General features: G+C 38.1%; 1 protein-coding gene across 2 annotated transcripts in view; it reads right to left on the bottom strand.

Moving 5' to 3' along the window:
* The window catches only part of CDKL5 (cyclin dependent kinase like 5), a 193,340-nt gene that overhangs the window by 41,061 nt on the left and 126,238 nt on the right, over nucleotides 1-26,041 (bottom strand). For both annotated transcript variants that reach the window (XM_029930145.1, XM_029930144.1), the window contains exons 8-14: nucleotides 24,574-24,664; nucleotides 20,847-21,036; nucleotides 15,441-15,521; nucleotides 10,657-10,808; nucleotides 4,708-5,674; nucleotides 549-650; nucleotides 158-263 (exon numbers count right to left, since the gene is read on the bottom strand). In XM_029930145.1, coding sequence (XP_029786005.1) covers nucleotides 158-263; nucleotides 549-650; nucleotides 4,708-5,674; nucleotides 10,657-10,808; nucleotides 15,441-15,521; nucleotides 20,847-21,036; nucleotides 24,574-24,664 — 1,689 coding nt within the window. The remainder of the gene's footprint in view (nucleotides 1-157; nucleotides 264-548; nucleotides 651-4,707; nucleotides 5,675-10,656; nucleotides 10,809-15,440; nucleotides 15,522-20,846; nucleotides 21,037-24,573; nucleotides 24,665-26,041) is intronic.

Genomic DNA, 26,041 nt, shown 5'->3' with positions numbered 1-26,041 from the left:
GGACCCAAAGCAGAGACAAGTGTTGGAAGGTGACACCATAGACAAGACTGGCACTGACCTGAAATCAGGGCAGTGAAATGTAGTGGAGGGTATGGGCTGGAGGTGTAGTGGGGGGCAGGGAGAGAGGACCCCGGTGGGTGCTAGGGGCTGGGCTTACCTCGGTAGAAACTGCCAACTCTCCTTGGAACAGGATCATTGTACAGGTGTCTATTTTCTTTGGGGGCAGTGCCATCATCAGAGTGGGGGTCATGATATGCTCCACCCTGAGACAAGAAACAGGTTTATAAAAAGTAAACAACAGAGCAGTGATGATTTGGCAAATGAACTTAGAACAGTACCTAACTGATCTACAACTGACGCCAGGATCTTTTAAGGAGAACTCAGAATTATGGCATGAAAAAGACTACTTAACTTTGTAAGCCAGCTTATATTATTCATGGGAGAATGAGTATGAAGAAATTTTAAAAGACAGGCTGTAATGATGTCACATGACCACTCTTTACAGACAAGTTTTACAGTAAAAGTGAGCAACTGTGGAGAATTCAGACCTCAGATTTCTGCCGTGCATGGAATGAAGAGGTGCCTTCTCTGGAGGGATCTTTAACGGTAGATCGAGCCACAGTCATCTCTGGAGGAAGCTGTTCTCCAGGCTGCAAGTCAAATTTAAAAGGATTTATAAGAGTGTCCTGTTCCCAGGGATGAAAATCACCTAAATCGCCATGGGCTTTATTTGGCATAATTACTACCTTCACCAGCTAAAATAAAAAATGTTAGTTGGCTAAAACACAAATTGTCCCATAAAGGAGTGAATCATCTGATGAATGTAAAATAATTCAAACAAATGTCACACAGATGGAAAGTGAAATTCTCATTAAAGTTAAGGCAAGCAGGGAAAGAATTACGCTGAAAATAGTTCAATTAATTATTAAAAACAAAGAAAATTATCTTCCTAATATCTAGTCATGTTTCTGTGCAGCACTCTAATTAGAGATTCTATTAGTTAATCCAAAATTTCTCTAGCAGATTTTTCAAAAAAGAACTGTGCAGATCCCAAATTATTTTTCATGAAGAACTTAAATGGTAGCTTCAGATGAAATCAAATGTTCTTTGGATATATCAAGGAACAGAATTAGCACTCTTCATAATAGGTCTTAAAATTTCCTAACTACTGTAATGTATGTATTTAAGTTTTCGTAATCTTCCCTAAGAAGATTTTGTGTATTTGCTTAATCATAATCATGAAAGCACACATCTCAGGAGACACTACCTATTTCTCTCAAGGAAGTGAGACACAAACTAAGAGCAGCCTTGGCCCACAATGGTGTGCGCTGAGGGGAAAAGTAGCATTTTCTACCCTTGAAGAAAACAAGATTAAGGAACAAAATTACCAAACCATGAGGAGGAGTTGGCTGCATTGCGTATTTGCACAATACACACGCACAGAGTATTATCTTGGGCCTTACATGATATATCAAAAACATTTGACTTAAATTTTAAATAGAATTCTCTTGGTCTTTATCTCCCTTACTCCCCAAATATACTATGAAAGAATATTCTAGGCAGGAAAATCACCCAATGTAGCCCTTCTTCTTACTTTGTGACAAGATCTCTTTTAAATTTTATCACCTGTACTGTTTACAAAAGTATTTTAGAAAGCAAATGATTTATATCTAACCTAAACTCTTAAGTGACAGTGCCAGGTCAGTCCCCTTCCTCTTGAAGGTGACCACAATACTTTGTAAGAGAGCTACTCCCATCATTTACTCATGGCGTTAGTTACTTGTCAAGCCATCTGACATCTCTGTGCCTTTAAACGTGTACACGCTGGCACTGTACCTCCTGAACTGGACTTAAAATTCTTTAACAGTTGGATCTGTGCTGAGCCCACAGTAACCACTTACAATCAGCTCATTTCCACCATGTTCACAAGGTCTTTTTTTCTGGAACTGTGAGAACCACTCCATTTGCCCTTTCTCCAAGTTACAGCTTTCTGTTTTTCTTACTTCTTCTCTATTTATACTATGCTTGATGCTAGCATACTTTACCTGGGTTTGACTTCCATCTAACGTCTATGAGCAGTTGCCACACTCTGGAGATCTTTCTAGGCCCTCCAGGTTCTCTCTAGGTGGACTCCTCCGACCACCGCTCTGACTCCAGTCATGGCATCTCCTGGCCACGTGCCATCTCCTCCATGAGCAAGTGTGCATCTCCTGCTCCCCCTCTCACCTGGGCACCAGTCTTTCGAACCTTGTGGAGGACAGCTCTACTTAGGGGTCCAGGCTCACTTCAGCCTCAACAGGTCAGCACGATACAGTGCTAAGAATGCTGGCCCTGGGACCTAGACACTATCACATGATCCCAGCTCTGCCCTGGACTAGGTAGGTAAATTCGGGCAACCCAGCTAGCTTCTTGGAGCCTCAGCACACTTATCTATGAAATGAAGGGACTGAATTAGGTGACTCCAAAAGTCCTCTTTCCTTCTCTGAAAAGGAATTCCTAGGAAAGAAGCCCAAAGCCTTTCTTTTTCCTGTATTCAATCCTTCAATCCACACATCCTGTTGTTTGTACTATGAGGAGTCCTTAGGACCCACTATTTCTGTTTTCCACTGGCAATGACTTTGTCAAGAACATACTCCCCTCACCTCACGCTTGAATTATTGCAAAAGCCACCTCAAATCTTGCATTTTTCATTGCAGAAATGTGGAACGAATTGCAATCCCCACAGCACACCATGCTGTTTTAGGTCTCTTAGCCTCTTCCTCTTTTCTGCCCTCCCTTCCAGCCTCTTTCCTAATGTCAACTCCACTTTCTCCCCCTAGGTAAGTCCCAGAAATCTCTTCTCAGATGCCCCCTTCCCTGGGAACCTTCCACAACCCCTGCCTGAACTGGACCATGATTGTCTGTGGCACACTCACCTCTAGCACAGTGCGGGCACACAGCCTCAAGGTTATACGGTTATTACCAGGACCGATCCCTGGCAAGTGTGCCCTAACATGCACTCCAAGAAGACAGGGACCATACCTTCTTCCTCTTTCTCAGGAGAGCCTATCCTGGTTCAGTAAAATACCGAGGGTTGCTGGAAGGGTGCTGGGTAGGGGGATGGGCTAGATGGGTGATGGCATTAAGGAGGACACTTGTTGGGATGAGCACTGGGTGTCACATTTAAGTGATGAATCACTAAATGCTACTCCTGAAACCATTATTACACTATTAACTTGGATTTAAACAAAGTAATAAAAAAATATAAAAGAAACGGGGGAAAATATACTTGAACACATCCTCATTCTTTAACCATCAAAAACTTTTCTCTACATCCTAGCTCAGAGCAAGACCTTTAGTTGCTCCCAAAGCCATTTCTGACAGCTCCTGTTCAAGATCTTTCCCTGTTCTCAATTCCTATTTATAGCCAGTGCCATAGTAATTTGCTTCTCAATTATTTCATTGTTATCATGTATAATTTAATCTTCCCTGAGAGAAAAGAAGTTTCTCAAGGGCAAGAACCCTACCTCAGACTCTTTGGAGTGTCTGAGAACACTCAGCATAGACGGAGTGTTAAATGTCTAGAAAACATCACAGGCCCTACCATCACTGAAGCAGCAACAACCAAATTTGTTGAAAACTCTGTGCCAGCCACTGGACATGGTGCTTCATCCCCCATGTTTAAACCTCACAACACCACTCAGATGAGGAATCGGAGGCAAAGAGAGATTGTATCACTTTCCCAAATTGACATAGTTTGGAGCAGACCGCAGAACTAGGATACAAACTCAGGTCGGCCTGGTTTTCCAGCCTGAGCCCTTAGCTACACCGCCTGCACACTGACTGACAATCTCCACCCCACCTTCAGGACCCATCTTGATAAATATATATATATTGATATATATATTCCATCTGTATTTTCTGGAGTTCTGACACACGCTGATGAACCTATTTTTATATCCTCTAAAAGGGGAGTACTTTCCTTCTATGAAATAAATGTTTTACTCCTTCCAATAGTGGCTTATCTCTAGTCCCATTTCTTTGATGCATATGAATGTTTCATATCATGAAAATATAATTGAGAAAACATGTGTTCTATTTTAAGAATGCTACTTCTTTTAAGCAGGGTAGTGAGGTTAGTGTCAGCAGTTCTAGGGTCTGAAAGTCAATAAGATGGAAGAGGCATTATGATAAAAACATTGCCTTAAGATTTAGAAACAATCCAGAAGACTGCAAATTAACATTTATCTTGAAGTTAAATTTACCTATAGCTCTAGAAAAATTGGAAATTTTTCAATTCAGTGAAAATGAGTAAGGTACAAGTAAAAGGAGATGATTTAAGCAAATACAGTGTGGAGATATTAGAGAAAATCTCCATAAATCACACTAAATCTTGAGAAAACTAAAAACTAACCCATATAACTGATGAGTTCTGTAATAAATCAAAATAGCATTCTCTCAACAAAATGTACCAGAAAGGAACACTTAAGAATAGAAGCAGATTTCTAATGACAAGGTTTTTTTCTCAGTTCTCTTTGAGTACTCAACAATTAGCTTAAATAACTAATTCTTTTAAACAGACAGCCCTTCAAGTATCACTTCCTTAAATGAATTCCATCAAAAAAGCACAAGCCCCTACAGTAGGGAAAATTGCACTGACCCCATTCACACCCCTGCACCACCACCCCATGGTGGGTCAACAGACCCAGTCAAGGCCCTAAGCTGTACCTGAGGTGATAGGAGCTGCAGGCTGTTGGCCCTGGCCGCCATTCCTTGCCCTACGCTCAAGTTTCCGTCCAAGCCTTTGGCTCTCACTTTGTCCCGGGTCACATACATGGAATGTCTGTGTGGACGCTGCTGGGAAGAAAAGGGGCTAGTGTAGCCCAGCCCGTAAGAAAAGGACTCATGAGGTGCAGACAGAGAATGGGAATGGCTGCTGTCCATGTGCTCTGGCAGCTTTAATTCCTCCATCGTTTTAGAATGCCTGGTTGTGGTTCGGCGGGAGTCAAGAGTGCCCTCACTTCGATTATTTCTCCCGGAGGGGCTGAGCAAAGTTCTCGTGTCGCTGTGCCTTGTGGGGGTCGGGCTGGTGGGAGAGTTCAAGTCCAAGCAGCTAGATGGGAAGTACCTATTGGTACTGGACTCTGCAATTTGGGCCCTGGCTTCAGAAAGGTTGCTCACAGACTTAGAGTCACTCAATGCCCCGTGGCTTTTGGCCTTGGTCCTGTAGGAGGGACTCCTAGAGGACTGGGGAATAGTGTCAATGTAGCTATGCCGACTCTGCTTTTCACTGGGCTGCAGTGTCCCGGCCTTGCTCTGAGAGCTTTCCATAAATGAGTGCCGGTTCTGCTGAGATCTGCTGCTTGACTTGAGGTACTTCGTGCCCGGCCCTTCCGAAGGCTTCGGGTCAATATTAAAATCAAATTCTGTCTTTGACTTAGCTTCTTTTGGGCTAAGAAGATGTGGTATGTTGTTGTTGGTGAGATCTTTACTGGCAGACCCAGGTTGGCTGCTTCCTTGGTAGCTCTTGGTATGCATGGGACTAAGAGTAGCTCCAGCAAGATTTCCGTTGAGGAAGCTTTCGTTGGCAGGAAGGCCTTCGTCAGCCCGGGGCAGACCCACACTCAGGTTTTGGATATCTTTGCTGTTGGATCTGTGGTGAGCCTGCAAAGCAGTACTTTTACTGGCTTGGTTTCTATGTTAAAAACAAAAGAAGTGCGTCAGTTTCCTTCAATAGAATACACACAAAAAGTACTGTTAAAAACAATACACATACATACCTAAAACACCTCAAAGACTAAAAACATTAACTCACTCAAACATATCAAGAAATCACAAGTAACCATAAGAAGTAAGCTGTTTACATCAAGTCACTTTGCAACAAAGCACTGGTCTGAATGAAATGATTTTGGCACCCTTACATGATCAACTAACTTGTTACCAACAGTTTCTAACTGATAGTCTGGGAAAGCATGCTTTTGCAACGCTGGTGCTCACATGGGTATTTGTTATAAAATGCCTGATATGGAGAGAGCTAAGTTATAACAAACTCTTTATAACTCTTTGTCTGCTTGAATATCAGAGGCAACATTTAGACTTGAAGGTCATGATGTTCCTTGAGTGTCCTTTTTATTTGTAAAACTCATTGTCTGCTTCAGAGATAAATACAGCACATACAGACACCAATATCTCCTTTTATATAAAAAAATTTTATTTATTTATTTGAGAGAGAGAGTGGGGAAGGGGCAGAGAGAGGGAGAGAGAGAGCATCCCAAGCAGGCTCCATGCTGTCAGCACAGAGTCCGATGCAGGACTGGATCTCATAAACCATGAGATCATGACCTGAGTCGAAATCAAGAGTCGGACGCTTAACTGACTGAGTCACCCATGCACCCCCATCAGTATCTCTCTTGTGTTTAGTCTGTATCATCAAAGAATAAAAATTCTTGCAATATACTCAATAAAATAAACACTCTAAAAAGACATGTAAACTTTGCTGGAAAACATGATGATCAATGCTTGTTTTAGAGAAGTGGCAATACTTAGGGCACTTTCAGATACCTCCTTGTACACTACACAAAAACATGTCTCTAACTAGATCACAGGGATGTGGAGAGTTAATTTCTCCCCAGAAGACACAATTTATTCTCTTCTTCATCCTCTCACATGTCATTATTCCAAACTTACTAAGGCCTTCTTTAGGATTTAAAGCTTCGTTTCCTATTTGGCTTAAAATACAAAATATAAATCCACAGGAAAACCTTGTCCTCTATTGGAAAGCTGAAACTGACCTCACAGCAAGGTCAGTTTGTTCTACTGTGACTATTTAAAGGACCGAATTATAGTTTGAGATAGAATGTTTTTAAATGAAAAATAATTTACACAATTCCCTTTTTACTATACATTCAGAAATTCTGCTGCAAACATTGGTATTGCTAAAGACGGTATGATATGGGGGAGTTTTCTTCTCATCACATACTAATTGGAAGAAAAATCACATTTTTTTGGTCTGTATAATCGTAATCTGTGAAACTATGCCTTCCCATTTCTCTGGAGAATCCACTGCTCAGGCATCAAAGGTAAAGGCTCTTTTCCTGCCCTCCCACTTTTCAGAGTGTTAAAAAAAAAAAAGTATCTGATATAAAGCAAGCCCAAGCCTGTAACAGTTGTGGAAGTCTTCATTTCCTAAATGCACTCACTAATCTCTCCCAGTTCAGTCACAAGAATTGCAGCAGAAAATAAGGTCCCTTAAATATGAGCTAACTAGGGGCGCCTGGGTGGCTCAGTCGGTTAAGCATCCAACTCTTGATTTCAACTCAGGTCATGATCTTGCAGTTCATGAGTTCAAGCCATGCTGACAGGAATGGAGCCCGTTGCAATTCTCTCTCCCTCTCCCCCACCCACCCCCCTGCTCTTTGCTTGTATGCATGCTCTCAAAATAAATAAACTTAAAAAAAATCTTAAAAAACTATGAGCTAACTAAATAGCAGATCCCATATCTAGAAAGAAATTATAAAGAGATGGAAGTTTCACCTTCTGTTAAATGATGTCAGCAGAGTACCCCCAGATCAATAAAGGGCAGTTATCATATCCTAAAGGCATCAGGTTTTAAACCATCAGAATAATTTGTCAACTTATATCTTTTCAAAAATCCAAACAACAATATACAAATAGTCTAACCTATAAATAGATCTACGTGTGTTGGTTATCCTCCATTTACCCAACCTCCAATATGTTCTCCATTTCTCTCCGCCCCATTCAAGGCCTTAGGAGTCTAATGCTACTAACTGCATAAGCCAGGATCCCTCACCACCTAACTCCCTGTTGGGCTTAACAGTGCAAGGGGCTGGGGGCTGTCTTCCCTACCCTTTCCAAGCATCAGCACCCTAACTCAGATCATAGCTGTGTCTCTCTACATTACAGCTCTCATGGGGTGGAGCCTCCTGCCTAGCTGCCCTGGGCTCTCATATTCCTATTTCCTCCCCTTTCTCCTTTAGGCCTAAAGAGGGTAACAGCAGAGGTAACACATGCAGGTATTGTGCAATGTCCGAAGCTCCAAAGAAAACCAGAAAAGGAGTGAGAAGGGTGAAGACAACCGCTAGAGCTTTTTGAAACTGTTGGAAAACACTGCTCTCAAAGTACAGCATAAACCTATATGTTAGGAAGAACCTACTCACAGCAACGTAAGATACAATTTCTAACGTGAAAAGGAAGGCTATAATGTTAAGGTAGAAACATTTATCAAAGAGTTAGGTTTCCCATAAAAGCACAAAGAGCCTAAAGTGCTATTCTGAAAGCTTCTCTGTCTTAGTATTAATTTGAAGCCATTGAGCTTCGCACATAATTCTTAAGTAGAAAGGGCATCAAATTGTCTTCAAATTGGAGTTCTGCCAAAGCACAACAATAAAAAACTGCTCCGAAAAATTCCATAGATCTCTTTGGCACACAACTGTAAGGAATCTGTGTTAAACTGCCAAGCACTTAAGAGGATTTTATATATAAACCCTTCTGAGATAGCTGGCAGGACAGATAATCTCTTTAGTTAAAATAACTTTTCAAAATAAACATGAAACATGCAAAGCTACATTTTTATGGAGAAGGTTGGTGAAGTGGAAGTAGTGAGGGCGCAGAGCAGACTGAATACCATCCCACCATGTCCCAGGTAAGCAGAAGCCCAGGACAGTCTGAAGGAGACTTAGGCAGGGGCAGGCTAATGCATGAGTCCACTGTCTCTTCTACAGAGACATGAACTTGGACAATAGAAGACAAGGTGTATGAATGTGTCTCAGGGACAAGGCAGGGGAATGCATAAGTGGCAGCCAATGTGCTATGATGCTGTGAACACCTCTATGATGGTGCTGGGAAGTCTGAGTTAGCCATGGTCTGTGTAGAGTTAGTGTTCCCAACAAGAAGGGATTCCACAGAGAAAATATGAACCACAGACAAGTGTAGAGAAAAGGACATTTCCAGATACGTGTAAATTGAGCTGACACCATTCCTACAGAAACCACTTAGAACTTTTTCTTGAACATTCTATACAATGTTAGGACCTAAAAAACAAATTCTTCCAGAAATTTTATTTACTGCTAAGTTCTATTCTCTTCTACCTCAAAAGAAGATTTGGGCGGACTCCTTAAAGACCCATATAAACCATATCTTCATCACCACACACATCCTCCATGACAGATTTCTAAAGAGGTTTCCCAAGGACAGCCTCGGGTCCCCATTGGGTCTCAAGGTCATGAGAGGGCAAATACACAGGCCTCCTTTCATGGTATGGGTTATACCACTAATCACTATAGCATGAAGCAAAAATGTATCATCAGTCTACTGAACTCTACATCGTTGAGGTCCTTTTTCTTTGCAAATGTAAACTAGAGGAATCACATGATAATTAAGGTAGAAGGAAGACAAAAGCATCTGAAGGAGGAACGATGTCAGATAAGACACAGGTATAATGTGAACTTCCTAAATGCAAAGGAGCAACTAAATGATGAATATTATTCCTTAGTGTACCAAAATTTCATGGAAACAGGCAACAAAGTGAACACAAACTCGGTTAAACAGAATTTGAATCTGGTCACAGGCCTCCCTGGGAAAAAGAAAAGAAAGAAACAAAGAAACAATATAAGATAAATGGTTACTGCCAATTTATGGATATGCTCACAGATCTTGAAAAAGTATCAGGTTTGGGGCTTTCAAAATTCCAATATTAATTGTTCTATGTGGAGAGAAAATTGCACTAAAATGAGAAAAAAATTTATATTCAAAAAGCTTCATATTAAGAACTATCATTTTCTATTTCTCTTTTGACAGTAGATGAGAGAAACTATTTCCTGTCTCCCGGAGTCTGAGCAATACCAGATGACAAGACCAGCTTCTTGGTAGAGGAAGGAAGATATCCCTCTCCCCTGTCCCCAACTACTGCTCCCCAGAAAATAATTTTTTTTAAAGATCATGTTAAAAAAATTTATTTTAAAAAGCACCAATTTTAATCACTATCTACCAAACTGAGTTTACTATTTCCATATTTTTATTCTTATAAAAAATAATTTTTCAACTCAACAATTAAAAGAGCAATGGGCACCTGGCTGGCTCAGTTGGAAAAGCGTGCAACTCTTGATCTCAGGGTCATGAGTTTGAACCCCACGTTGTGGGTAGAGATTACTTAAAAAGAAATAAAATCTTTAAAAATAATAATAAAAAATAAATAAAAGAGCAACAAAAACACAAGACCCTTCTAACAGAGTAAAACTTACTTGGTTCAGTTGCAAAGACTGTCCTAGGTGACTTCCTACCCACTAGTGTTTGGCATCCTCTTCTCCCTGCTGAAGTCCCCTTACCCTCATCTACCCTTTTTCCTTCAAACATCACACCAGAGTCCCAGATACATGGAATCTTCTAGTTAATGAAGCTAGAAATCCTCTTAGTTGCTAACCCATGCTACCTTTCCCAGAAAATGCATAGGTTTCCATAACATACTTGGTTAAGAAAGTCTTTAAGACCCACACAACTCTTCAATTGTGGTTCTGAATCATGTAATAAGCATAAGGAAGATATTTTTGAATAAAGAGGGCTTTCCTTCTTTTCTCTAATTGCATCATTTAAGCAGCCACCTCCTCCACCTACTTGTAAGACCAACACTGCATCTGTATTTCCTTAAAAGGGAATATTTACCTATTAGACAAAGTGCTGCTTTCCACGTGGTAAGGTTTTCTTTTTGCTGACCTTGAAGGGGAGCGATCCAAAAGCCTCTGGGTTTGAAATGTAGGGTGATTCAAACACTGTTCTGTCAAGTATCTGTCAGCTGGGTCCAACTTCAGTAAATTCTTAGGAAATAGAATTAGGATTGAAAAGAACATTATAAAGTCAAATTTAAATTGTAATAAAAACCTTATTTCTATTCTTATAAAAGAACTGCACGGTTATTGCAGAATATCTAGCTAATACAGTTTAGTCCAAAAAATGTTTTTAAAAAAGACTATCTAAATTACCTTCTATCCTACTATTGTCCTCTGGGAATAAGCCCTCCAGCCGTCTTTTGAATATCATACATACATATTTTTTTAAATAAAATCTGGCTCATATTATACATATAAGTTTTGGATCCTGCACTTTTCATTTACTAAAAAACATTCTTTAAAACATAATTTAAACATTTTAAGTATATTTTGGCAAAATATATATTCACATAAAAGAATATACATTCATTTTTCTCCTGTCTCCTGCTTGGGAGGCAGCCCATGTTACTGGTTTCTTGTGCATCCTTTCTATAGATACTCTGTACGTATCTCTAACTGTTCCTTTTATTTTACTGAAATAGTAGCAACACACAATGGTCTACACTTAGCTTTCTTTCCAATGGACAATAGATCTTAAGAGGTCATTCCATATCAGTTAAGAGCTTTAAGAGCTTTAACACTATGGGTGTGCCTTAGGTAGTTTTTATCGATTGCCTAATGATAAACATTTTCGTTGCTTCCTTTATTTTATTATTCTGAACAATGCTGCAACTAATTACTTTACAACATTTTTAAATGACTGAAGAAGTTTATGGTATGGATATACCCTCATTTATTTAGTCTCCTCCTGTCGGACATTAGATGGTTGCTGCTTTTCACTATTATAGTTAATGCTACGATAAATACCCGAAATCTTTGCATACATCCACGATCCCTTTCAAGGGTAAAGTCCTACAGATGGAATTGGTAACTATGCAAACTTTTAAGAATTATTTTCTATGTAGTACCAAATAACCCCCTAGGGACGTTCTCTAAAATGATACCCCTCAGCAAGTAAGAGTCTACCAATTTCCTGGCACCTGCATCAACAATAGGCATTATCTTGTGAGTTTAAGCCCCACATCAGGCTCTCTGCTGACAGCTCAGAGCCCGGAGCCTATTTCAAATTCTGTATCTCCCTCTCTCTCTTCCCCTTCCCGACTTGTGCTCTGTCTCTCTCTCAAAAATAAACATTAAAAAAAAATTTTTTAAATGGTATATCATAGCTGTTTTAATTTACATATGTGATTAGTAATGAGGTTGAATATCTTTGTTTATTGGTTATGTATATTCCTTCTTCTCTTACTTTTCTATTTGTGTATCTGCATCTAATTTACTTTTAAGTGTTCTTTATATATCATAGTAACTAACTCTTTTATGGAATAGGTAGTAGATGTTTTAACATCTAAAATGCTTTCTTTCTAGTATTACTTGTCTTATCAATTTAAAAGGTGAGTCATTATAAAAACTAATTGATTTTTGTTGACAAATTAAGCAATTATATAAAACATAAACCATATAACCTAATACAATTCAATAGAGCACATTGGAATTTGCTGTGATGACATTCTTACAGCAAATTTCAGGGGCAGCATTCTCCCTCAGATAAAGGTAGAATGTTGAAATTCTAGGGTTCCCAAATCCATCTCTAGGTCACTTTTATTGGCTTTGTCCACAGTTAATCTCTTTGTGATTCACTGTTGAACAGTGAGTACAAACTCAGATTTGCTCCCAGTAAGCCAGAACTCAATCTGAGACAACCACTTTTAACTGAGCACCACAGAAAATTTGAATTCTGATCCTACGACACACTGAAACATTCACTTTGGGTGAAAAGATTCCACTGCTTACATGCAAGTGGATTTACATTCATGTTAACTCAGACACAATTCTAAAATTATCTCAATTCTTTCCTCTTCTTCAGAAAATGAAGCACTGTGGAGGTATATAAAATGATTTTGGTCTCACTGGCAGTTAAAACCGTTAACATCAAAATGGTTTCAACTGATACAAGTTAAAAACAGAAAAGTTGGCTCCTCAGTATTTTAAATTAGAAGTACATATGGCTTTTCACAAGCCAAATATCTACTAGCATCAACATGCTATTTTAAGATTATTAACTGTAGAAATTACTGCATATACATTACAAAGAACAAATTTTATAAACATAGCTGTTAATTTTCAAATTACCCAAAAGGATGAAGTCATCATTAAGAAAGTATAAAACTGAGGGTGTCATGCTGAGCGAAGTAAGCCAGGCAGAGAAGGACAGAAACCATATGTTTGCACTCATAGGTCTAGCAGGAAAACAAGAGAGACCTAATGGAGAACCAGGGGGAGCGGAGAGGGACAGAGAGTTGGGGAGAGAGAGGGATGCAAAACTTGAGAGACTATTGAATGCTGAGAATGAACTGAGGGTTGAAGGGGAAGGGGGAGGGGGGAAAAGAGGTGGTGGTGATGGTGGAGGGCACTTATGGGGAAGAGCACTGGGTGTTGTATGGAAAACAACTTGACAATAAAATATTAAAAAAAAAAAGAAAGTATAAAACTTACTGAGTAAATAGTTTCAAAAATCAGTATGTGGGGGGAAAAACCCAACATTTTAAAAAACTAAGATAAAGTCCATATAAATTACTTCAGGTTAGATTAATTCTGGTAACTTGTATCCCCCCCCAAAACGGCTAATAGGTATAAACAGATGCAGAATGAGATGGCCAAAATGGATGGACAAAATGAATAAATCTGTTTTAGGGAACAGCATAGAGAATATAGGTCTTCATGAAAGGATAAATGATGTTCTTTACTTTTCAGATTCACTTTAAAACTAGCTAAAAGACAAAAGGAATAATTATATTTATGTAACATGCAATAACAAGGCAATATTATTCTTTGGTGAGAGAACTCAGAATTATGGTTCCCAGGAGGGGGGAGGGAGAGGAGTGTAGAGCCAGGGAAGGGGACATGGAGAGGCTTCTGGGTGTTAATAATTTTCTATACCTCAATCTTGATGTGGTTATATGGATATGTTTACATTCTAAAAAATAACTAAATGTAAAAATAATTTGCATACGTTATGAATATAAATTCCAATAAAAATATTTACTTAATGTTAAAGAAATTTGAGGCTAAGTGTATTAAATAAGTAGGAATTACTGTTTCACTTCCAAATTGATATAAATAGAGAATGATTCAGGTTACCTTTGTACTTTTATCTGCTATGTTTTAACAGGTACCACACGGATATTTGGTAATTATATTTGGTAATGATTTAACAAAGTTCAATTACTAAAAAAAAAATAAATAAAATAAAAAAAAAAGACAACAGCCAGAAAACATGAAACCGTATTTAATTTAGTTCTTCTACTTTATCCGATTTACATTTTTTAAGTTACCAAATCATTAAGCCCTGATAAATAAATACTGACTGTGTGAAAGAACATATTGACAAAATCCGACTGATTTAAGAGACAATTTATGACTAATTAATGTGGAAGAGCCTTGAGGGCTATCTTTTTAATAGCTTCTCTCAATCTGTGTTCAGAAGAACACCAGTACTCTAGAGTTGTATTATTTTTTAAAGGATTCAACATTTAATTAAATTTAGGAAATGTTGAGCGAGACAGAAATGCTTCTTCACAATGAGATTTCTGAAAGCCTTATAAGTTAATGAATATTGTGAATCTCTACAAAAGGTTATGTGGTATGTGGTCTTTCCAAATGCCATGTCCCCCGCCCCGCAGTCCCCACACCTATTTGTAAAGTGTTCCTTGGGACACAGAGGAACATAGTTGAAAGGACAGCAAAGTTGTGAGAATGCTGCTCAGCAATTGTCAACTGTGCTAAGTTAACATATACCTTAACAAACTCTGTGCACACTGTAATCTCTTCTGATTTTGAACAATTAACCAAATGGGCATAAAATAAAAATGATCCATTAACAAATGTTTTTTTGAAGGTCTACTATCAAACGACCAGCACCTGTTTATGCACTGGCTGGCTGCAATGAAAGCTGGAGAAATAGGAAAACCCAGTTCTCACTCAAGGGGCTTTCTGTCTACTGGGGAAGAAAACCTTGAAGAAAAACTGTGAGAATGCTTCCAGTAGTCTAGAGCAGGAGAACCTTCTGGACAGGGGCATGAGCATAAGGGGTGCTCAGGCATGGGAGTAGCAGTGATCTTGCTGTGTCAAAAAAAAAGGGCCAGAAAGAGCCTATCCACCAGGGACAGAAAAGGGCAAATTTAAAAGAGGGCAGAACTATGTTACCTGACAAAATAATCTTATGAGAGGCCTTAAATATCACATTAAAAAAGTCAGAACTTCTTTTCTTTCAACATTCATTTTAACATTGATTTTGGAACCTTATGCATGAACAGCTCTTCAATGCTGAATAAATTTTTAAATTATTTTTCATTTATAGTTAAGTCATTTTTATTCTACCCATTTTAGGCATATAATTGAGGTATCTCATGGTCCTCTCTAGATGGAATGTTACCATACCGGGTACTGCTGCTATTTTAAAATAAATTGCATGTTTTTAACATAACATAGTCCCCTATGATTCACTATTATGCATCTATTAACAAAATACATGTATTTCACAAAAGCAGGGTCCGTCACATGTGGATACCAAAAAACCCAACAAACCGAAAGGCATTTTATGCAGACATTAACTTCTCTCACCTTCATTAAGTCCAGTAAGACGCTATTTAAAATTCCAAGGTATCTTCTCTCCAGTGTCTGAGGGTGGTTAACAGCCGGGAACTGGAAGAACGACATGACAGGCGCGTTAGCACGGGGAAGGGTGTGCGCGCCATGTGCTGTGAGCGCCGGCAACGGCAGCGAAAGAGCAGGAATTTCCGCCCTACTGCCAAACTCAAACTTACCTCATCTGTCTATTAGTTTTATGTCTATGCATCTGAGGTATGGGTTAATAGGACCGGGTGCTAAATAATGGGAAAATTTGCAGGCGGAAGACGGTATTAAATCTAGTCAGACAATGAAGCATGTAAAATAAACCTAACTATAACATTTTGACACTGTACTTATAGTTTACAAAGTACTATTTATACAGATAATTTAGTTACAATATAGCTTATACAAATTTGCTTACATAAACAATTCTTAAGCCTTTTTTACATCATTTACTCTTGAAAATTAGAGAAGTAAAACAAAAACAAAAACAAAGAAAGAGGAAAAGGCAGAGAGGGCAGTGCCTGAAAGGCCACAGAAATAAAAACAGTGAATTCGGACCCATGTTCTATCATTGCTTTTAAAATACTCTTTTAATGGCCGGTTTTCAATTCCTTCCTTTATATAAATTGGAACAGAAAGCAAATAGACTCCTAAGTTAACAAATAAAATTTTAAATAAAATGAGGGGAAGAGGTCAAATTTATTTAGGTGCTCTGTCCTCTCTGTCACCTCACATTCTGCAATATCTAAGTGGATGAGAAAGTACTAAAGCCCAATGCCATGTACTCCCTTGCAATGGGAAGGCTACTTTGTTTTTAATACATATTTCCTTTATACCAACAATAAGAGCATTTCAAAGTACTGGAATCCCTAAGCGTGTTAAATAAGTGGATGGGAGAGCTAGTTATGGAGGAAAACTCAAACAAGGCACTTAGGTGGTGATTCTGGCATTATCTGCACCCTGTGCTAGGCACAGCAGGAGATACAGTGTAGGGGTCAGAGCTAAACCTTGCACGTAAGCAACCCACACTCTGGCTGGGACAGCAATCGGCACTGAAGTGTGCTGTCCAAAATTCTATTTGAAGCTCAGAGAAAGGAGAGACCAAGGTGGTTTGCAGCTGGAAAAAAAGAATGAATTCATAGATAATATCTGAACTAGGATTTGAAAGATAAGAAAAATGGGAGGACAGAGAAAAGTAGGACAGCACCCCAGATAGAGGAAGTAGAAGGAATAACATGAACTTAACACAGACACACAGGCAATAACCTATACGGATTACATAGTGAAGTGATGCTATACAAGGCATTTTTGCAATTCTTATTTTAGAGATGAAGGTGACACTCAGAAAGTTCAAATAACTGGTTCAAGGCAAGTTATGTAATTAAAAAGCAGAACTAATATTTTCACCCAGGTCTGTAATCCAAACCTACACTCTTTCTGAATCTAGGCACCTCTCTCAAGAGAGGTACAGAGGTTCTTCTGGATATTGTTGGAGCATTCAATATCAGCCCAAAGAGAGACACACCTGTCATGCTGTGATAAACAACGATGTACCGCTACACTTTAGTTAATATTTTCCTTATGGGGTCTATCTTATGCTACCAGATATCCTTTTTTTTTCTCCAGAAGTAACATTTCATTGATAAGAAAATTAATGCAGAGTCAAAAGGTATGAAAATTATTATGATAAAAAATGCCCAAATTCCTAAGTTAAAAAAATTGGTTTATGTGCTTTTGAATGAAATCTACCATTCTCATGCAATAATTCCACAAATAACCAAAACTCAACCACAGAAGTTTAAATTCTATCCCAATGAGTAGCCAGTCTTCCCTCCTTCCTTGAGTACCTCTTTCCTGAGCACTTACTATGGGCCAGGCATACATATAACATTTCATCTTCACAATGGCCCCATTGAATAGTACTTCTTTTATCAGCATTTTATACATGAAGAACAGAGGCTCAAGAAACTTGTCGAAGTCATTCATGTAGTAAATATGGAGTCAGGCTTTGAACCCCCGCAGTCTAACTCCAGAGTCTATGCCCTAGGCTACGGGACATCAATTGTTAACTTTTTCAAAATAAAGCATACCATGAGAGCAACATCTTGCCGGTTTTCCAATCTCTACAACAACTGAATCAAAATGCCAATAACAGTAGACTGGTCACTGGTGAGTCTGTTTATTGGAAGTTACAGTTCACACACTCTCCATGCTTAGCTATCTGTCACAGATACTCTCCAACAAAATGATAAAGGATGACATTTCCCTCAAATTGCTAAACTTCCAAAAAGATTAAGCTAATTCAGCTAAAATACCACAAACACTTTCAGACTAAATTGTAAAAAATATTAAGGTTTATTAAAAAATGCCAAGGAAGCAGCAATTTCCCTGAAGGTTATTTATAAGCAGTATTGTCATGTGCTACCTAGCACTTTACAGATAATACTATTTAGTGAGGAGGTCTGTGAACAAAAAGGACCCCACACAAATGAAGAAAAAATAGCCTATCGAATCCAAATGTTACTCATTCTTCAGGACCCATTACAAATTTCAAATCTTCCATACATCTTCCTCCAGTGAATCCAGACAACTATGATTTCTAACCTTCCAGAATGTTTAACAGTCTCATGGTCTCAACCATATTGAGAGATGTATCAGAAAACATTACAATGCGGTAAAGAATGAGGTACTTTATTACATACATGCTTTAAGTTCTATTGCTCTCTGATTATTTCATGCACAAACATCCTAATTCTTCAACTAGCCTGTAAGTTATTAAGGCCAAGTACCATGACACATCTGTACACACTCTTTGGAAAATCCACCAAGGAGTCTCTTTAACCAGGCAAAGAACAGGCAGCCAGCAGGCCAAGCTTGATGTTCCAGAAGTTAATGTTAAAATCCTGAGGTCAAATATTCAATTGTTCAATACTATTCAACCTTGTTGGCACTATGGTAGATGTGTTGTGAATATAATGGTGGACAGGAGAGTTCATTTCCTCAACGAATTCATCAAGTCTCTCTCTCTCTCTCTATATATATATATATTCGAAAACAGCTATTTAAAAGCAACTTGCTACAAAGGCAAGACAACCACAGTGCTATCGCAGTACACAATGGGGAGTCTAGAAGGGCTTCCCAACGGGGAAACACTTGACCTCAGTCTGCGGGAGGGAGGAGGAAGAGCTGTCTAGGAAGGAGAGCAAGTACTGGGAGCATCACAGAAATGAAAATACAGCACTGTAGAAGCAACATGTCAAGGAAATGGTGAGAAGTTCAATATGGCTGACAAGTAGGGAGCAGTGGTAGAAATGAGTGGGAGACAAGGCTAGAGGGCTAAGAGCAAGGGGTTCTTAATGCTACCCTAAGGAGTTTAAATGCAAGCAATGCTGTGGAGGCTTCTAAACACAAAGGAGATAGAAGTGAATGTGCAGTTTGAGGGAAGATTCTTCCAAAGGCAATGTGAAAAGACTGAAGTGAAGACGGAAAGTTGGAGAGACGCACTTAGAAATGGCTACCAACAGTGCAGGTAAAAGATACTAAAGGCTAAAAAAGCATTCGAGATGAAGAGAAGGGAAATACAGCTTGAGATCTGATGACACAAACTGGCTCAACTGATCCATCAAATATTCACTCCATCCCTAATGAGATGTGCGGGGCTCTGCTATACGTGCTAGAAATACAGATGTGCTAGAATAAACATGATTTCTGCCACTGGGGAGCTTATACTTGAGTAGTGGAGTACTAGACAGTTAATACTTAACAAGTAAACAACACGACTACATACTAGGAGAATAAGTGCTAGGAGGGAAAACAGCAGGGTGGTGCTATGGGAGACACTAGGAAGAGGGAGCGGCAGTATGTTGGGGGCATCAGAGGAGGGGCATTCTTGGAGCTGAGATTTACAAAGTGAGAAGGGGCCACACAACAGAAGCACCTCCCCAGGAGGAGTTGCAAATCTCAAATCCACAAAGCTGGAAAAATCTTAAAATGTTTATAGAGGTCAAAGAAAAAGAAAGACAAGTATGGTGAGAATCTGAAGAGGGAGAGAGGAGAACTGAGAGAGGTATGAGCTGAGATCAGGGACCTAGAAGGGCACAGATCAAGCAAGGGAGATGGACTATAGGAAGGAGTTTGGATGTATCTTCAATAAAACAGAAATTTGTGAATTATTACTAACTTTTTTCTGAATAAATTTTCATTTCTATTTGACTGAGGATAAGTCCTATTTATTATTTTCAGCATCTAATACAACAAATGGTCAATAATTGTTGAACTATTTGCATCCTCAATTAATGGTTTTAATTTGGCTAATTTTTGCCTCACAAAAGCAAAAATAGAAGGAGAAAAGAGAAAATTGCCTTAGGGAACTCAGACAGATTAGGATGAGAGAGAGAGAGAGAGAGAGAGAGAGAGAGAGCGAGCGAGCGAGCACAGAAAGGAGTTGAGAAAGTATATGTGCTTCTCTGTTCATTCATTTCTTCTGCAATGAGCCTCAGAGGAGCAGGTACGATGCCAGGTGCTCGTGTGTGAAGTGGGGTGCTCTTCAAAGTGAAATGAACCAAGGTCCAGAAAGTCAAAGGAAAAAATGAAGTGCTTTGCAAATATCAAGGAAACACAGTTTAAGAATCATGTGTTTAAGAGAAAGAAAGGAAGCAGCGGCAAGCTTATTTTATAGTTGTCACAATGGTCACCAAATGGCACATCAGCCCAGAGTAATTGAAAACTTACAAAGTAGCTTTTGGGGTGGATGGAAGAGAGAAGCAGCCTCTATGCACTTACTCTAATAAGGTTCCTCTGCAAGCTGGTTATCTCTCATTTGGGGAAAGTTTATACTTTAAGACCTTTCTTAGCATATTCTCTGAAAACAAGCTTTGTAAAAAGAAAGTATAGAAAAGGCTGTCCAAGACAACAGACTAGTTTGAAAAGAAGATCTGATGTTTCATTGTCAATAGACAAGAAATACTTGCTAGAACACAACCTTTAAATCTGTGCAATGCAGATACTCATAGTCTTCCTCAAATCATTACAAATTTGTTTGCTTAAATAAGAGTCATTTACACATTTTTATATCTTTAGGAGATGTTTAATATTTTAGACAAACATTCTGAGATAATCAAAGTTTAGAATATAATAATCCATATGCTAGAAGAGGTTTTAAAATTTTGGAACTTATAAATTAGGAAAAGCTCCCACTTTCAAATTCAGACTACTTTAAAAAATTCACGGATATTATATAAGTTTCAAAAATAAAATATTATAATGGGGATTATAAACATTGTAATGGGAAAGGGAATAGTATTCAATGGATAGCTTAGCATCCCATTGTGTAACGGACAATGATTTAAATCCTGCTATACTGATTTCATTTGGAGTTTTAGTAAAGCCTCTTACCCGGAGCCCATGGAATCGAGGATTACTGTAGAAGAGCTTCATCTGCTCAGATGGAAGTGGTCCTAGCACCTTCTGTATTGTAAAAAGTTGGTCGATTTCACTTTCTCCAGGAAATAAGGGCTGTCCATCACTAAGCTCCCCAAGAATACAGCCCACTGACCACATATCTACTGACTTTCCATAAGGAGCCCTGAAAAGCAAACGAAGAGATTATCTTAGCAAATGAAGAAATATGTTTTAATAATTTCCAAATTATTAACAAAAGATTCATGATTTAAAGCACATTTGTGTATTTTAAGAAATTCAAAATGACGCTGAAAAAAGGACTTATGGATATCCAAGTAAAGACTCAGAGAACAAGTAAATAAATCTATGCTAATAAAACCATCAGTTTAGTAATAGTTTAGTTAGCAATCTAAGTTGGAATCTATTCACATCTGGGCATATTTTGAACATGAATGGCTTAATAAACCCTAATACAGTACACATGTCTGATGAGTTAATACTTCACTTGGAAAATGAAATGCTCCCAAGAAATGTATTTAATAGGTAATTATCCTGTAGCTCTCAAAATGTTACAAAGTTACACCTCATCCATTTTTTGAGTTCAGTCTATTTTAAAATGTACTACTGACTTATGTGTCTTCTTGAACAACAAACACTGAATAACCTCTGATTGCATAGAGTCACAATTTTAAATACCTAAGAGTGTGCTAAGATCGAATGTATTATTTACCTAAAACTATAGGGGTTTTATGTGATAACTATTCGTCTCAAAGCATTTTTCACCCCCATTTCCTTAGGGGTTTACAGCTCTCTTCTAGGATCTGAGTTTAGCAAAGGGTTTTAGGAGTGTTAAATTATTAATAAATGGAGGCTATCTGTGAAAATCTAAGTATTCCAAAGAAACTTTATATGTATGCCCCAATATGTATAGCCTTAAATCAAATTATATGTGGCAAATTAAGAAACTATATTTCCTTTAGTTTCAAACACAAATAATCCAAGTTTGAAGAAAGGAAAGCCAAGATAAAGTATCTGAAACAAATATGGGATGAAAGTCTAGAATGCCATAATGATACAGCAGTAATACAAAACTTAAAAAAAAATTTTTTTTAACACTTATTTATTTTTGAGAAACAGAGAGAGATCATGAGCAGGAGAGGGGCAGAGAGAGAGGGACACACAGAATTGGAAGCAAGCTCCAGGCTCTGAGCTAGCTGTTAGCACAGAGCTCGATGCGGGGCTTGAACCCATGAACCGTGAGATCATAACCTAAGGACCATATTAGGAAACTTCCTTTAGATTTTTGGGTAGCTTGTAGGGGAGGGAAGGATACCGACCTTTCTTTAAAAGTGCTAGATAAAGAAACCTATGAATAGTCTATGTACCCAAATTGTGCTATTTTTCTCCTGTCGATGGATTTGAATAATTTATGCAGCTGGAACTATTTTGAATATCAAGGACAAAGTTTGAGGATGTACAAAAATACAAATTCTTCACGTTACCCAAATATCAAATGATTTCAATGGGACTTTTACACAAATAATATGGTTCTTCAACTAGTACTTGACAATCATTTAATTAGCAATATATAATTTGGCTCAAATTCATTGGGAGTCCCCATGTACTTTTGATAGCTCCCCCCCATCTCTAAACATAACTGCAGTTTTCTGACATGTATTATTAGGTAACAAATACTCTCTGAAGGTCTGCAACAAGGATGTCCTCAGAATGAACTCCTTGGGGCCATCTTACAGACAAAACCATATTATCAAAAATCCTCTAGCATACTTGAAACCTCAGATGGTGTTCTAAGAACGATCTAATTCATATTCATTTCTTTGGCAAATCTGTCTAATAAATTCAAATTTCAATCCCTCCCAAAAGAAAATGGACTATGCATCCCAATGAGTCCAGTCAGAGGTACACAGAAAAAGAAACATAGACAAACACAAAAGAAAATCACTCTAAAACCAAGTTTAAAAATTAGCACAGAAATCCTAGGGGCGCCTGAGAGGATCAGTTGATTTTCTGACTCTTGATTTTGGCTCAGGTCACAATCTCAGGGTTCATGAGATCAAGCCTCACACTGGGCTCCATGCTCAGCGAAGAGCCTGCGTAAGAGTCAGTCCCTCCCTCGCTCTCTCTCTCTCTCTCTCCCCCTCTGCCTCAGCTCCTCCTCTGCTCTCTCTCAAAAAAAAAAATAAATAAATAAAAGAAACATATTCTAAAATCTACCCACACAAAGAGAGATAATAAAGTGAGTAACCACCATTTGTTTCCCAGGATAAAGCAGGCTTTTGATTTCAGAAAAATAGTAAAGCTTTCAAGAACTGATATCAATAATTCTTATAGGCTCTATGTCAGGAATGAATCAAGAATTACAACCAGATGGTTGATAAACAGTAGGAAATCAATTGTGAACATAAAAATAAACACTCAGTGAGTAACTTAAACATATAGTCATTATGATAGTGAACAAAAGAAACAGAAATTTATATTCCTACTATATAAAAAGTATCTTTGAAAACTTAAATTTCTCATGTCCCCCAGATATATGTACAGCACACTAAAGAGATGAAACCTATAACTAGTGCACCAGTCATCCTTACCACCATATCTAATTTTATTTCTGGGTGTGCCTTATTTCTCCATTCTTGGATGGTCCCCAAGAGGGAAGTACAATCTATGGAAAATAAGAAAATACTACAACTAAGGTAAGTAGAGGATTATTAACATAAGTATGTGATTGAGTTCAGGAGGACAGGCTCCTTTTTAGGCTCTCAAGTTAAAACAAAGTAAAAAGAATAGAATCATCTTACCAGAAACCCTATCCTGGTGTTAACAGATGAATGAAAAAGCACTGAAAGTCAAAGGGTGGGCACAAAGTGGATGGATGTGAAGATGCTGCTGAGAAAATCATCAGTGCAATCTGTGTTTGAATAGCCATTTGCCATCAAAGAGCATTTCTCTGTTTACAAGAAAATTAGCAACTGGTTCGATATTTACATCATGTTTCTAGCAAAGTGGATAAATATAAGAGATATTTGGTGAGTGTTTGTTGAATAAGTGAATGAAGGAATGAACAAACCAACAGACAGGCCAGAATGTGAAACTCTTAAGGTGGAAGATTATTAGCAAAGATGGAGGCAGTAATTCCCCCCATTTCTGTAACTCTGACACTCCTCCCATGAAGACGTGGAGTGTATTTCTCCATCCCTTGAATCAGGGCTTGGCCATGTAACGTGCTTTGGCCAGTGAGGCAAAAGTCATGTAAATAGAGGCTTGAAAACCACCTTTGCTTTGGGGCTTGCCCAAAAGCAAGCAAAATTCTTGCCGCAGGGAATTTTTTCCACCCTCACATGAAGAAACTAGGACTAGCCCACTGGACAATGAGTCTCCATGGAACAGAGGTGGTCTATCCCAGTTGAGGCCTCCAGATGATCTGCTGAGTGACTGTAGCTACCTGAGTGACTCCCACGGAGACTGGCAAAGAACAATTCAGCTGAACTTCAATTACTGACTCTCTCAAATCGCTGGCACCCAAAATTGTGAGTAAATAAACTGGTGTTTTGTTTTACACCATTAAGTTTTTGGGTGGTTTGTTACACTGCAATAGATAACTGGTTAAATAAAGTTCTTATCTTTCATTGATGACCCCAAAGCTAATGATATAGGATCAGCAGATACATAAATGGCATTTCATTTGAGGAAGGTAACTCACCCAAGCAAGAGTTCTGGGGACCGATACCACCTGGTGGCCACATATTCTGTATAATTAGCATTATTGCCTTCTGATAGATTCCGAGCAAAACCTGTAAGATAGAAAAACCCAAAGATATAAATTTGAAAAAGAAATAATTTCATGTTGGCAGAGTATTTCAGTGCTAGTAATATTTTAAAGGAATATCAAAAGAACATAATAACTGGTACTGAATGGACTATTTATTAATGGTGACTTCATTATTTTAAAAGGTTAGTATATTCATATGTCAATTAAAATATACAGTATATTCACTTAAAAAAAAAACCCTCTCCCCTTACACTACAGAAGTCCATGTTTTTGAAGTTATTACATGCTTTTATAAGCATTCAGAGCATACTTTTAAGTCAGCTCTCTCAATAAATGCAAATCTTAGAAACAAAATGAAGGCCCCACAAGAGCCCAAGTCAAAGCTAAAATACTTGGTCACAGACGGTCATCATATTCCGATATGTGAGACTTAACATAGTATTTGTATACTACTGTTACTAGTCAGTTCTAGCCATTATATAAACAACTAATTGGTGGCAATGATGGAAACTAAGCAGGCCAAAATTATTTTCATCTCCTAATATGACTGAGAAGTATCATAGGGGTATCTAAATTATTTATAAAATCTATCATTATTTACCCTCCAAACCCTTTCAAAAGTTTTGGGGCCAAAAAATAAGTCAGTAGGTAAGCTAATTACCCACCTAACTCACCAAAAGCATTACGGATAGTCACAGAGAACCAGAACATTAAAATTAGGGATAAAAATTAAGGTGTATATTAATTTTGAAAAGTAGAAAATCATGTTTCTTAAAACAGAACAGTAAAAAATAAAAACAACCACAGAAAAAAAACAAAGTCCTAACTTCAATTAATACTTCTTTGTAAGACATTTTTGAAAGAAATATTCCTATTTTTGAATGGAAATTTTCAAGCCAGACACAGTAGCTCCACATTCTGGGAAGAAAAGCAGTTCAGAAGTCATCACTGGGGATGCACAGGGCACAGAGTACCACCTGCAGTGCTGACATGTGAAACTTCCTCTTCACTTAAAATTGTCTTTCCTTTAAGAGAAGTCAGATCACAAATACTTGTTTCCAATTATTAACCATCCCACTGGCATCTCTTCTGTAGTTATTTGTTTACAAATTTCAGTAATTTGGGGGTTTAAGTGGATCACCAACCCAAAGAATCATGGATGCATAGTCAAGAATGTATGAGGTATACGGAGTGTCAGTATTTGGTGGTAGTCACAATTATGGATAGGAAGCCAGAAATAAAACTCGAAAGACTCCTTTTAAATAATTGTATTTGAGTAGTTCTTGTTTATTCTCCTAAGCACTTCTTAAGATGTTTAAAATATAGCAGGACTCTTCTTTGCAATATTCCTTATAAAGTATGAAGAAAATTAAAGCTATGTATGTGTTATAGTAAAGAT

This window comes from Suricata suricatta, chromosome X, assembly GCF_006229205.1.
Source record: "Suricata suricatta isolate VVHF042 chromosome X, meerkat_22Aug2017_6uvM2_HiC, whole genome shotgun sequence".
Taxonomy (NCBI): domain Eukaryota; kingdom Metazoa; phylum Chordata; class Mammalia; order Carnivora; family Herpestidae; genus Suricata; species Suricata suricatta.
This window is presented reverse-complemented; position numbering and strand designations above follow the sequence as displayed.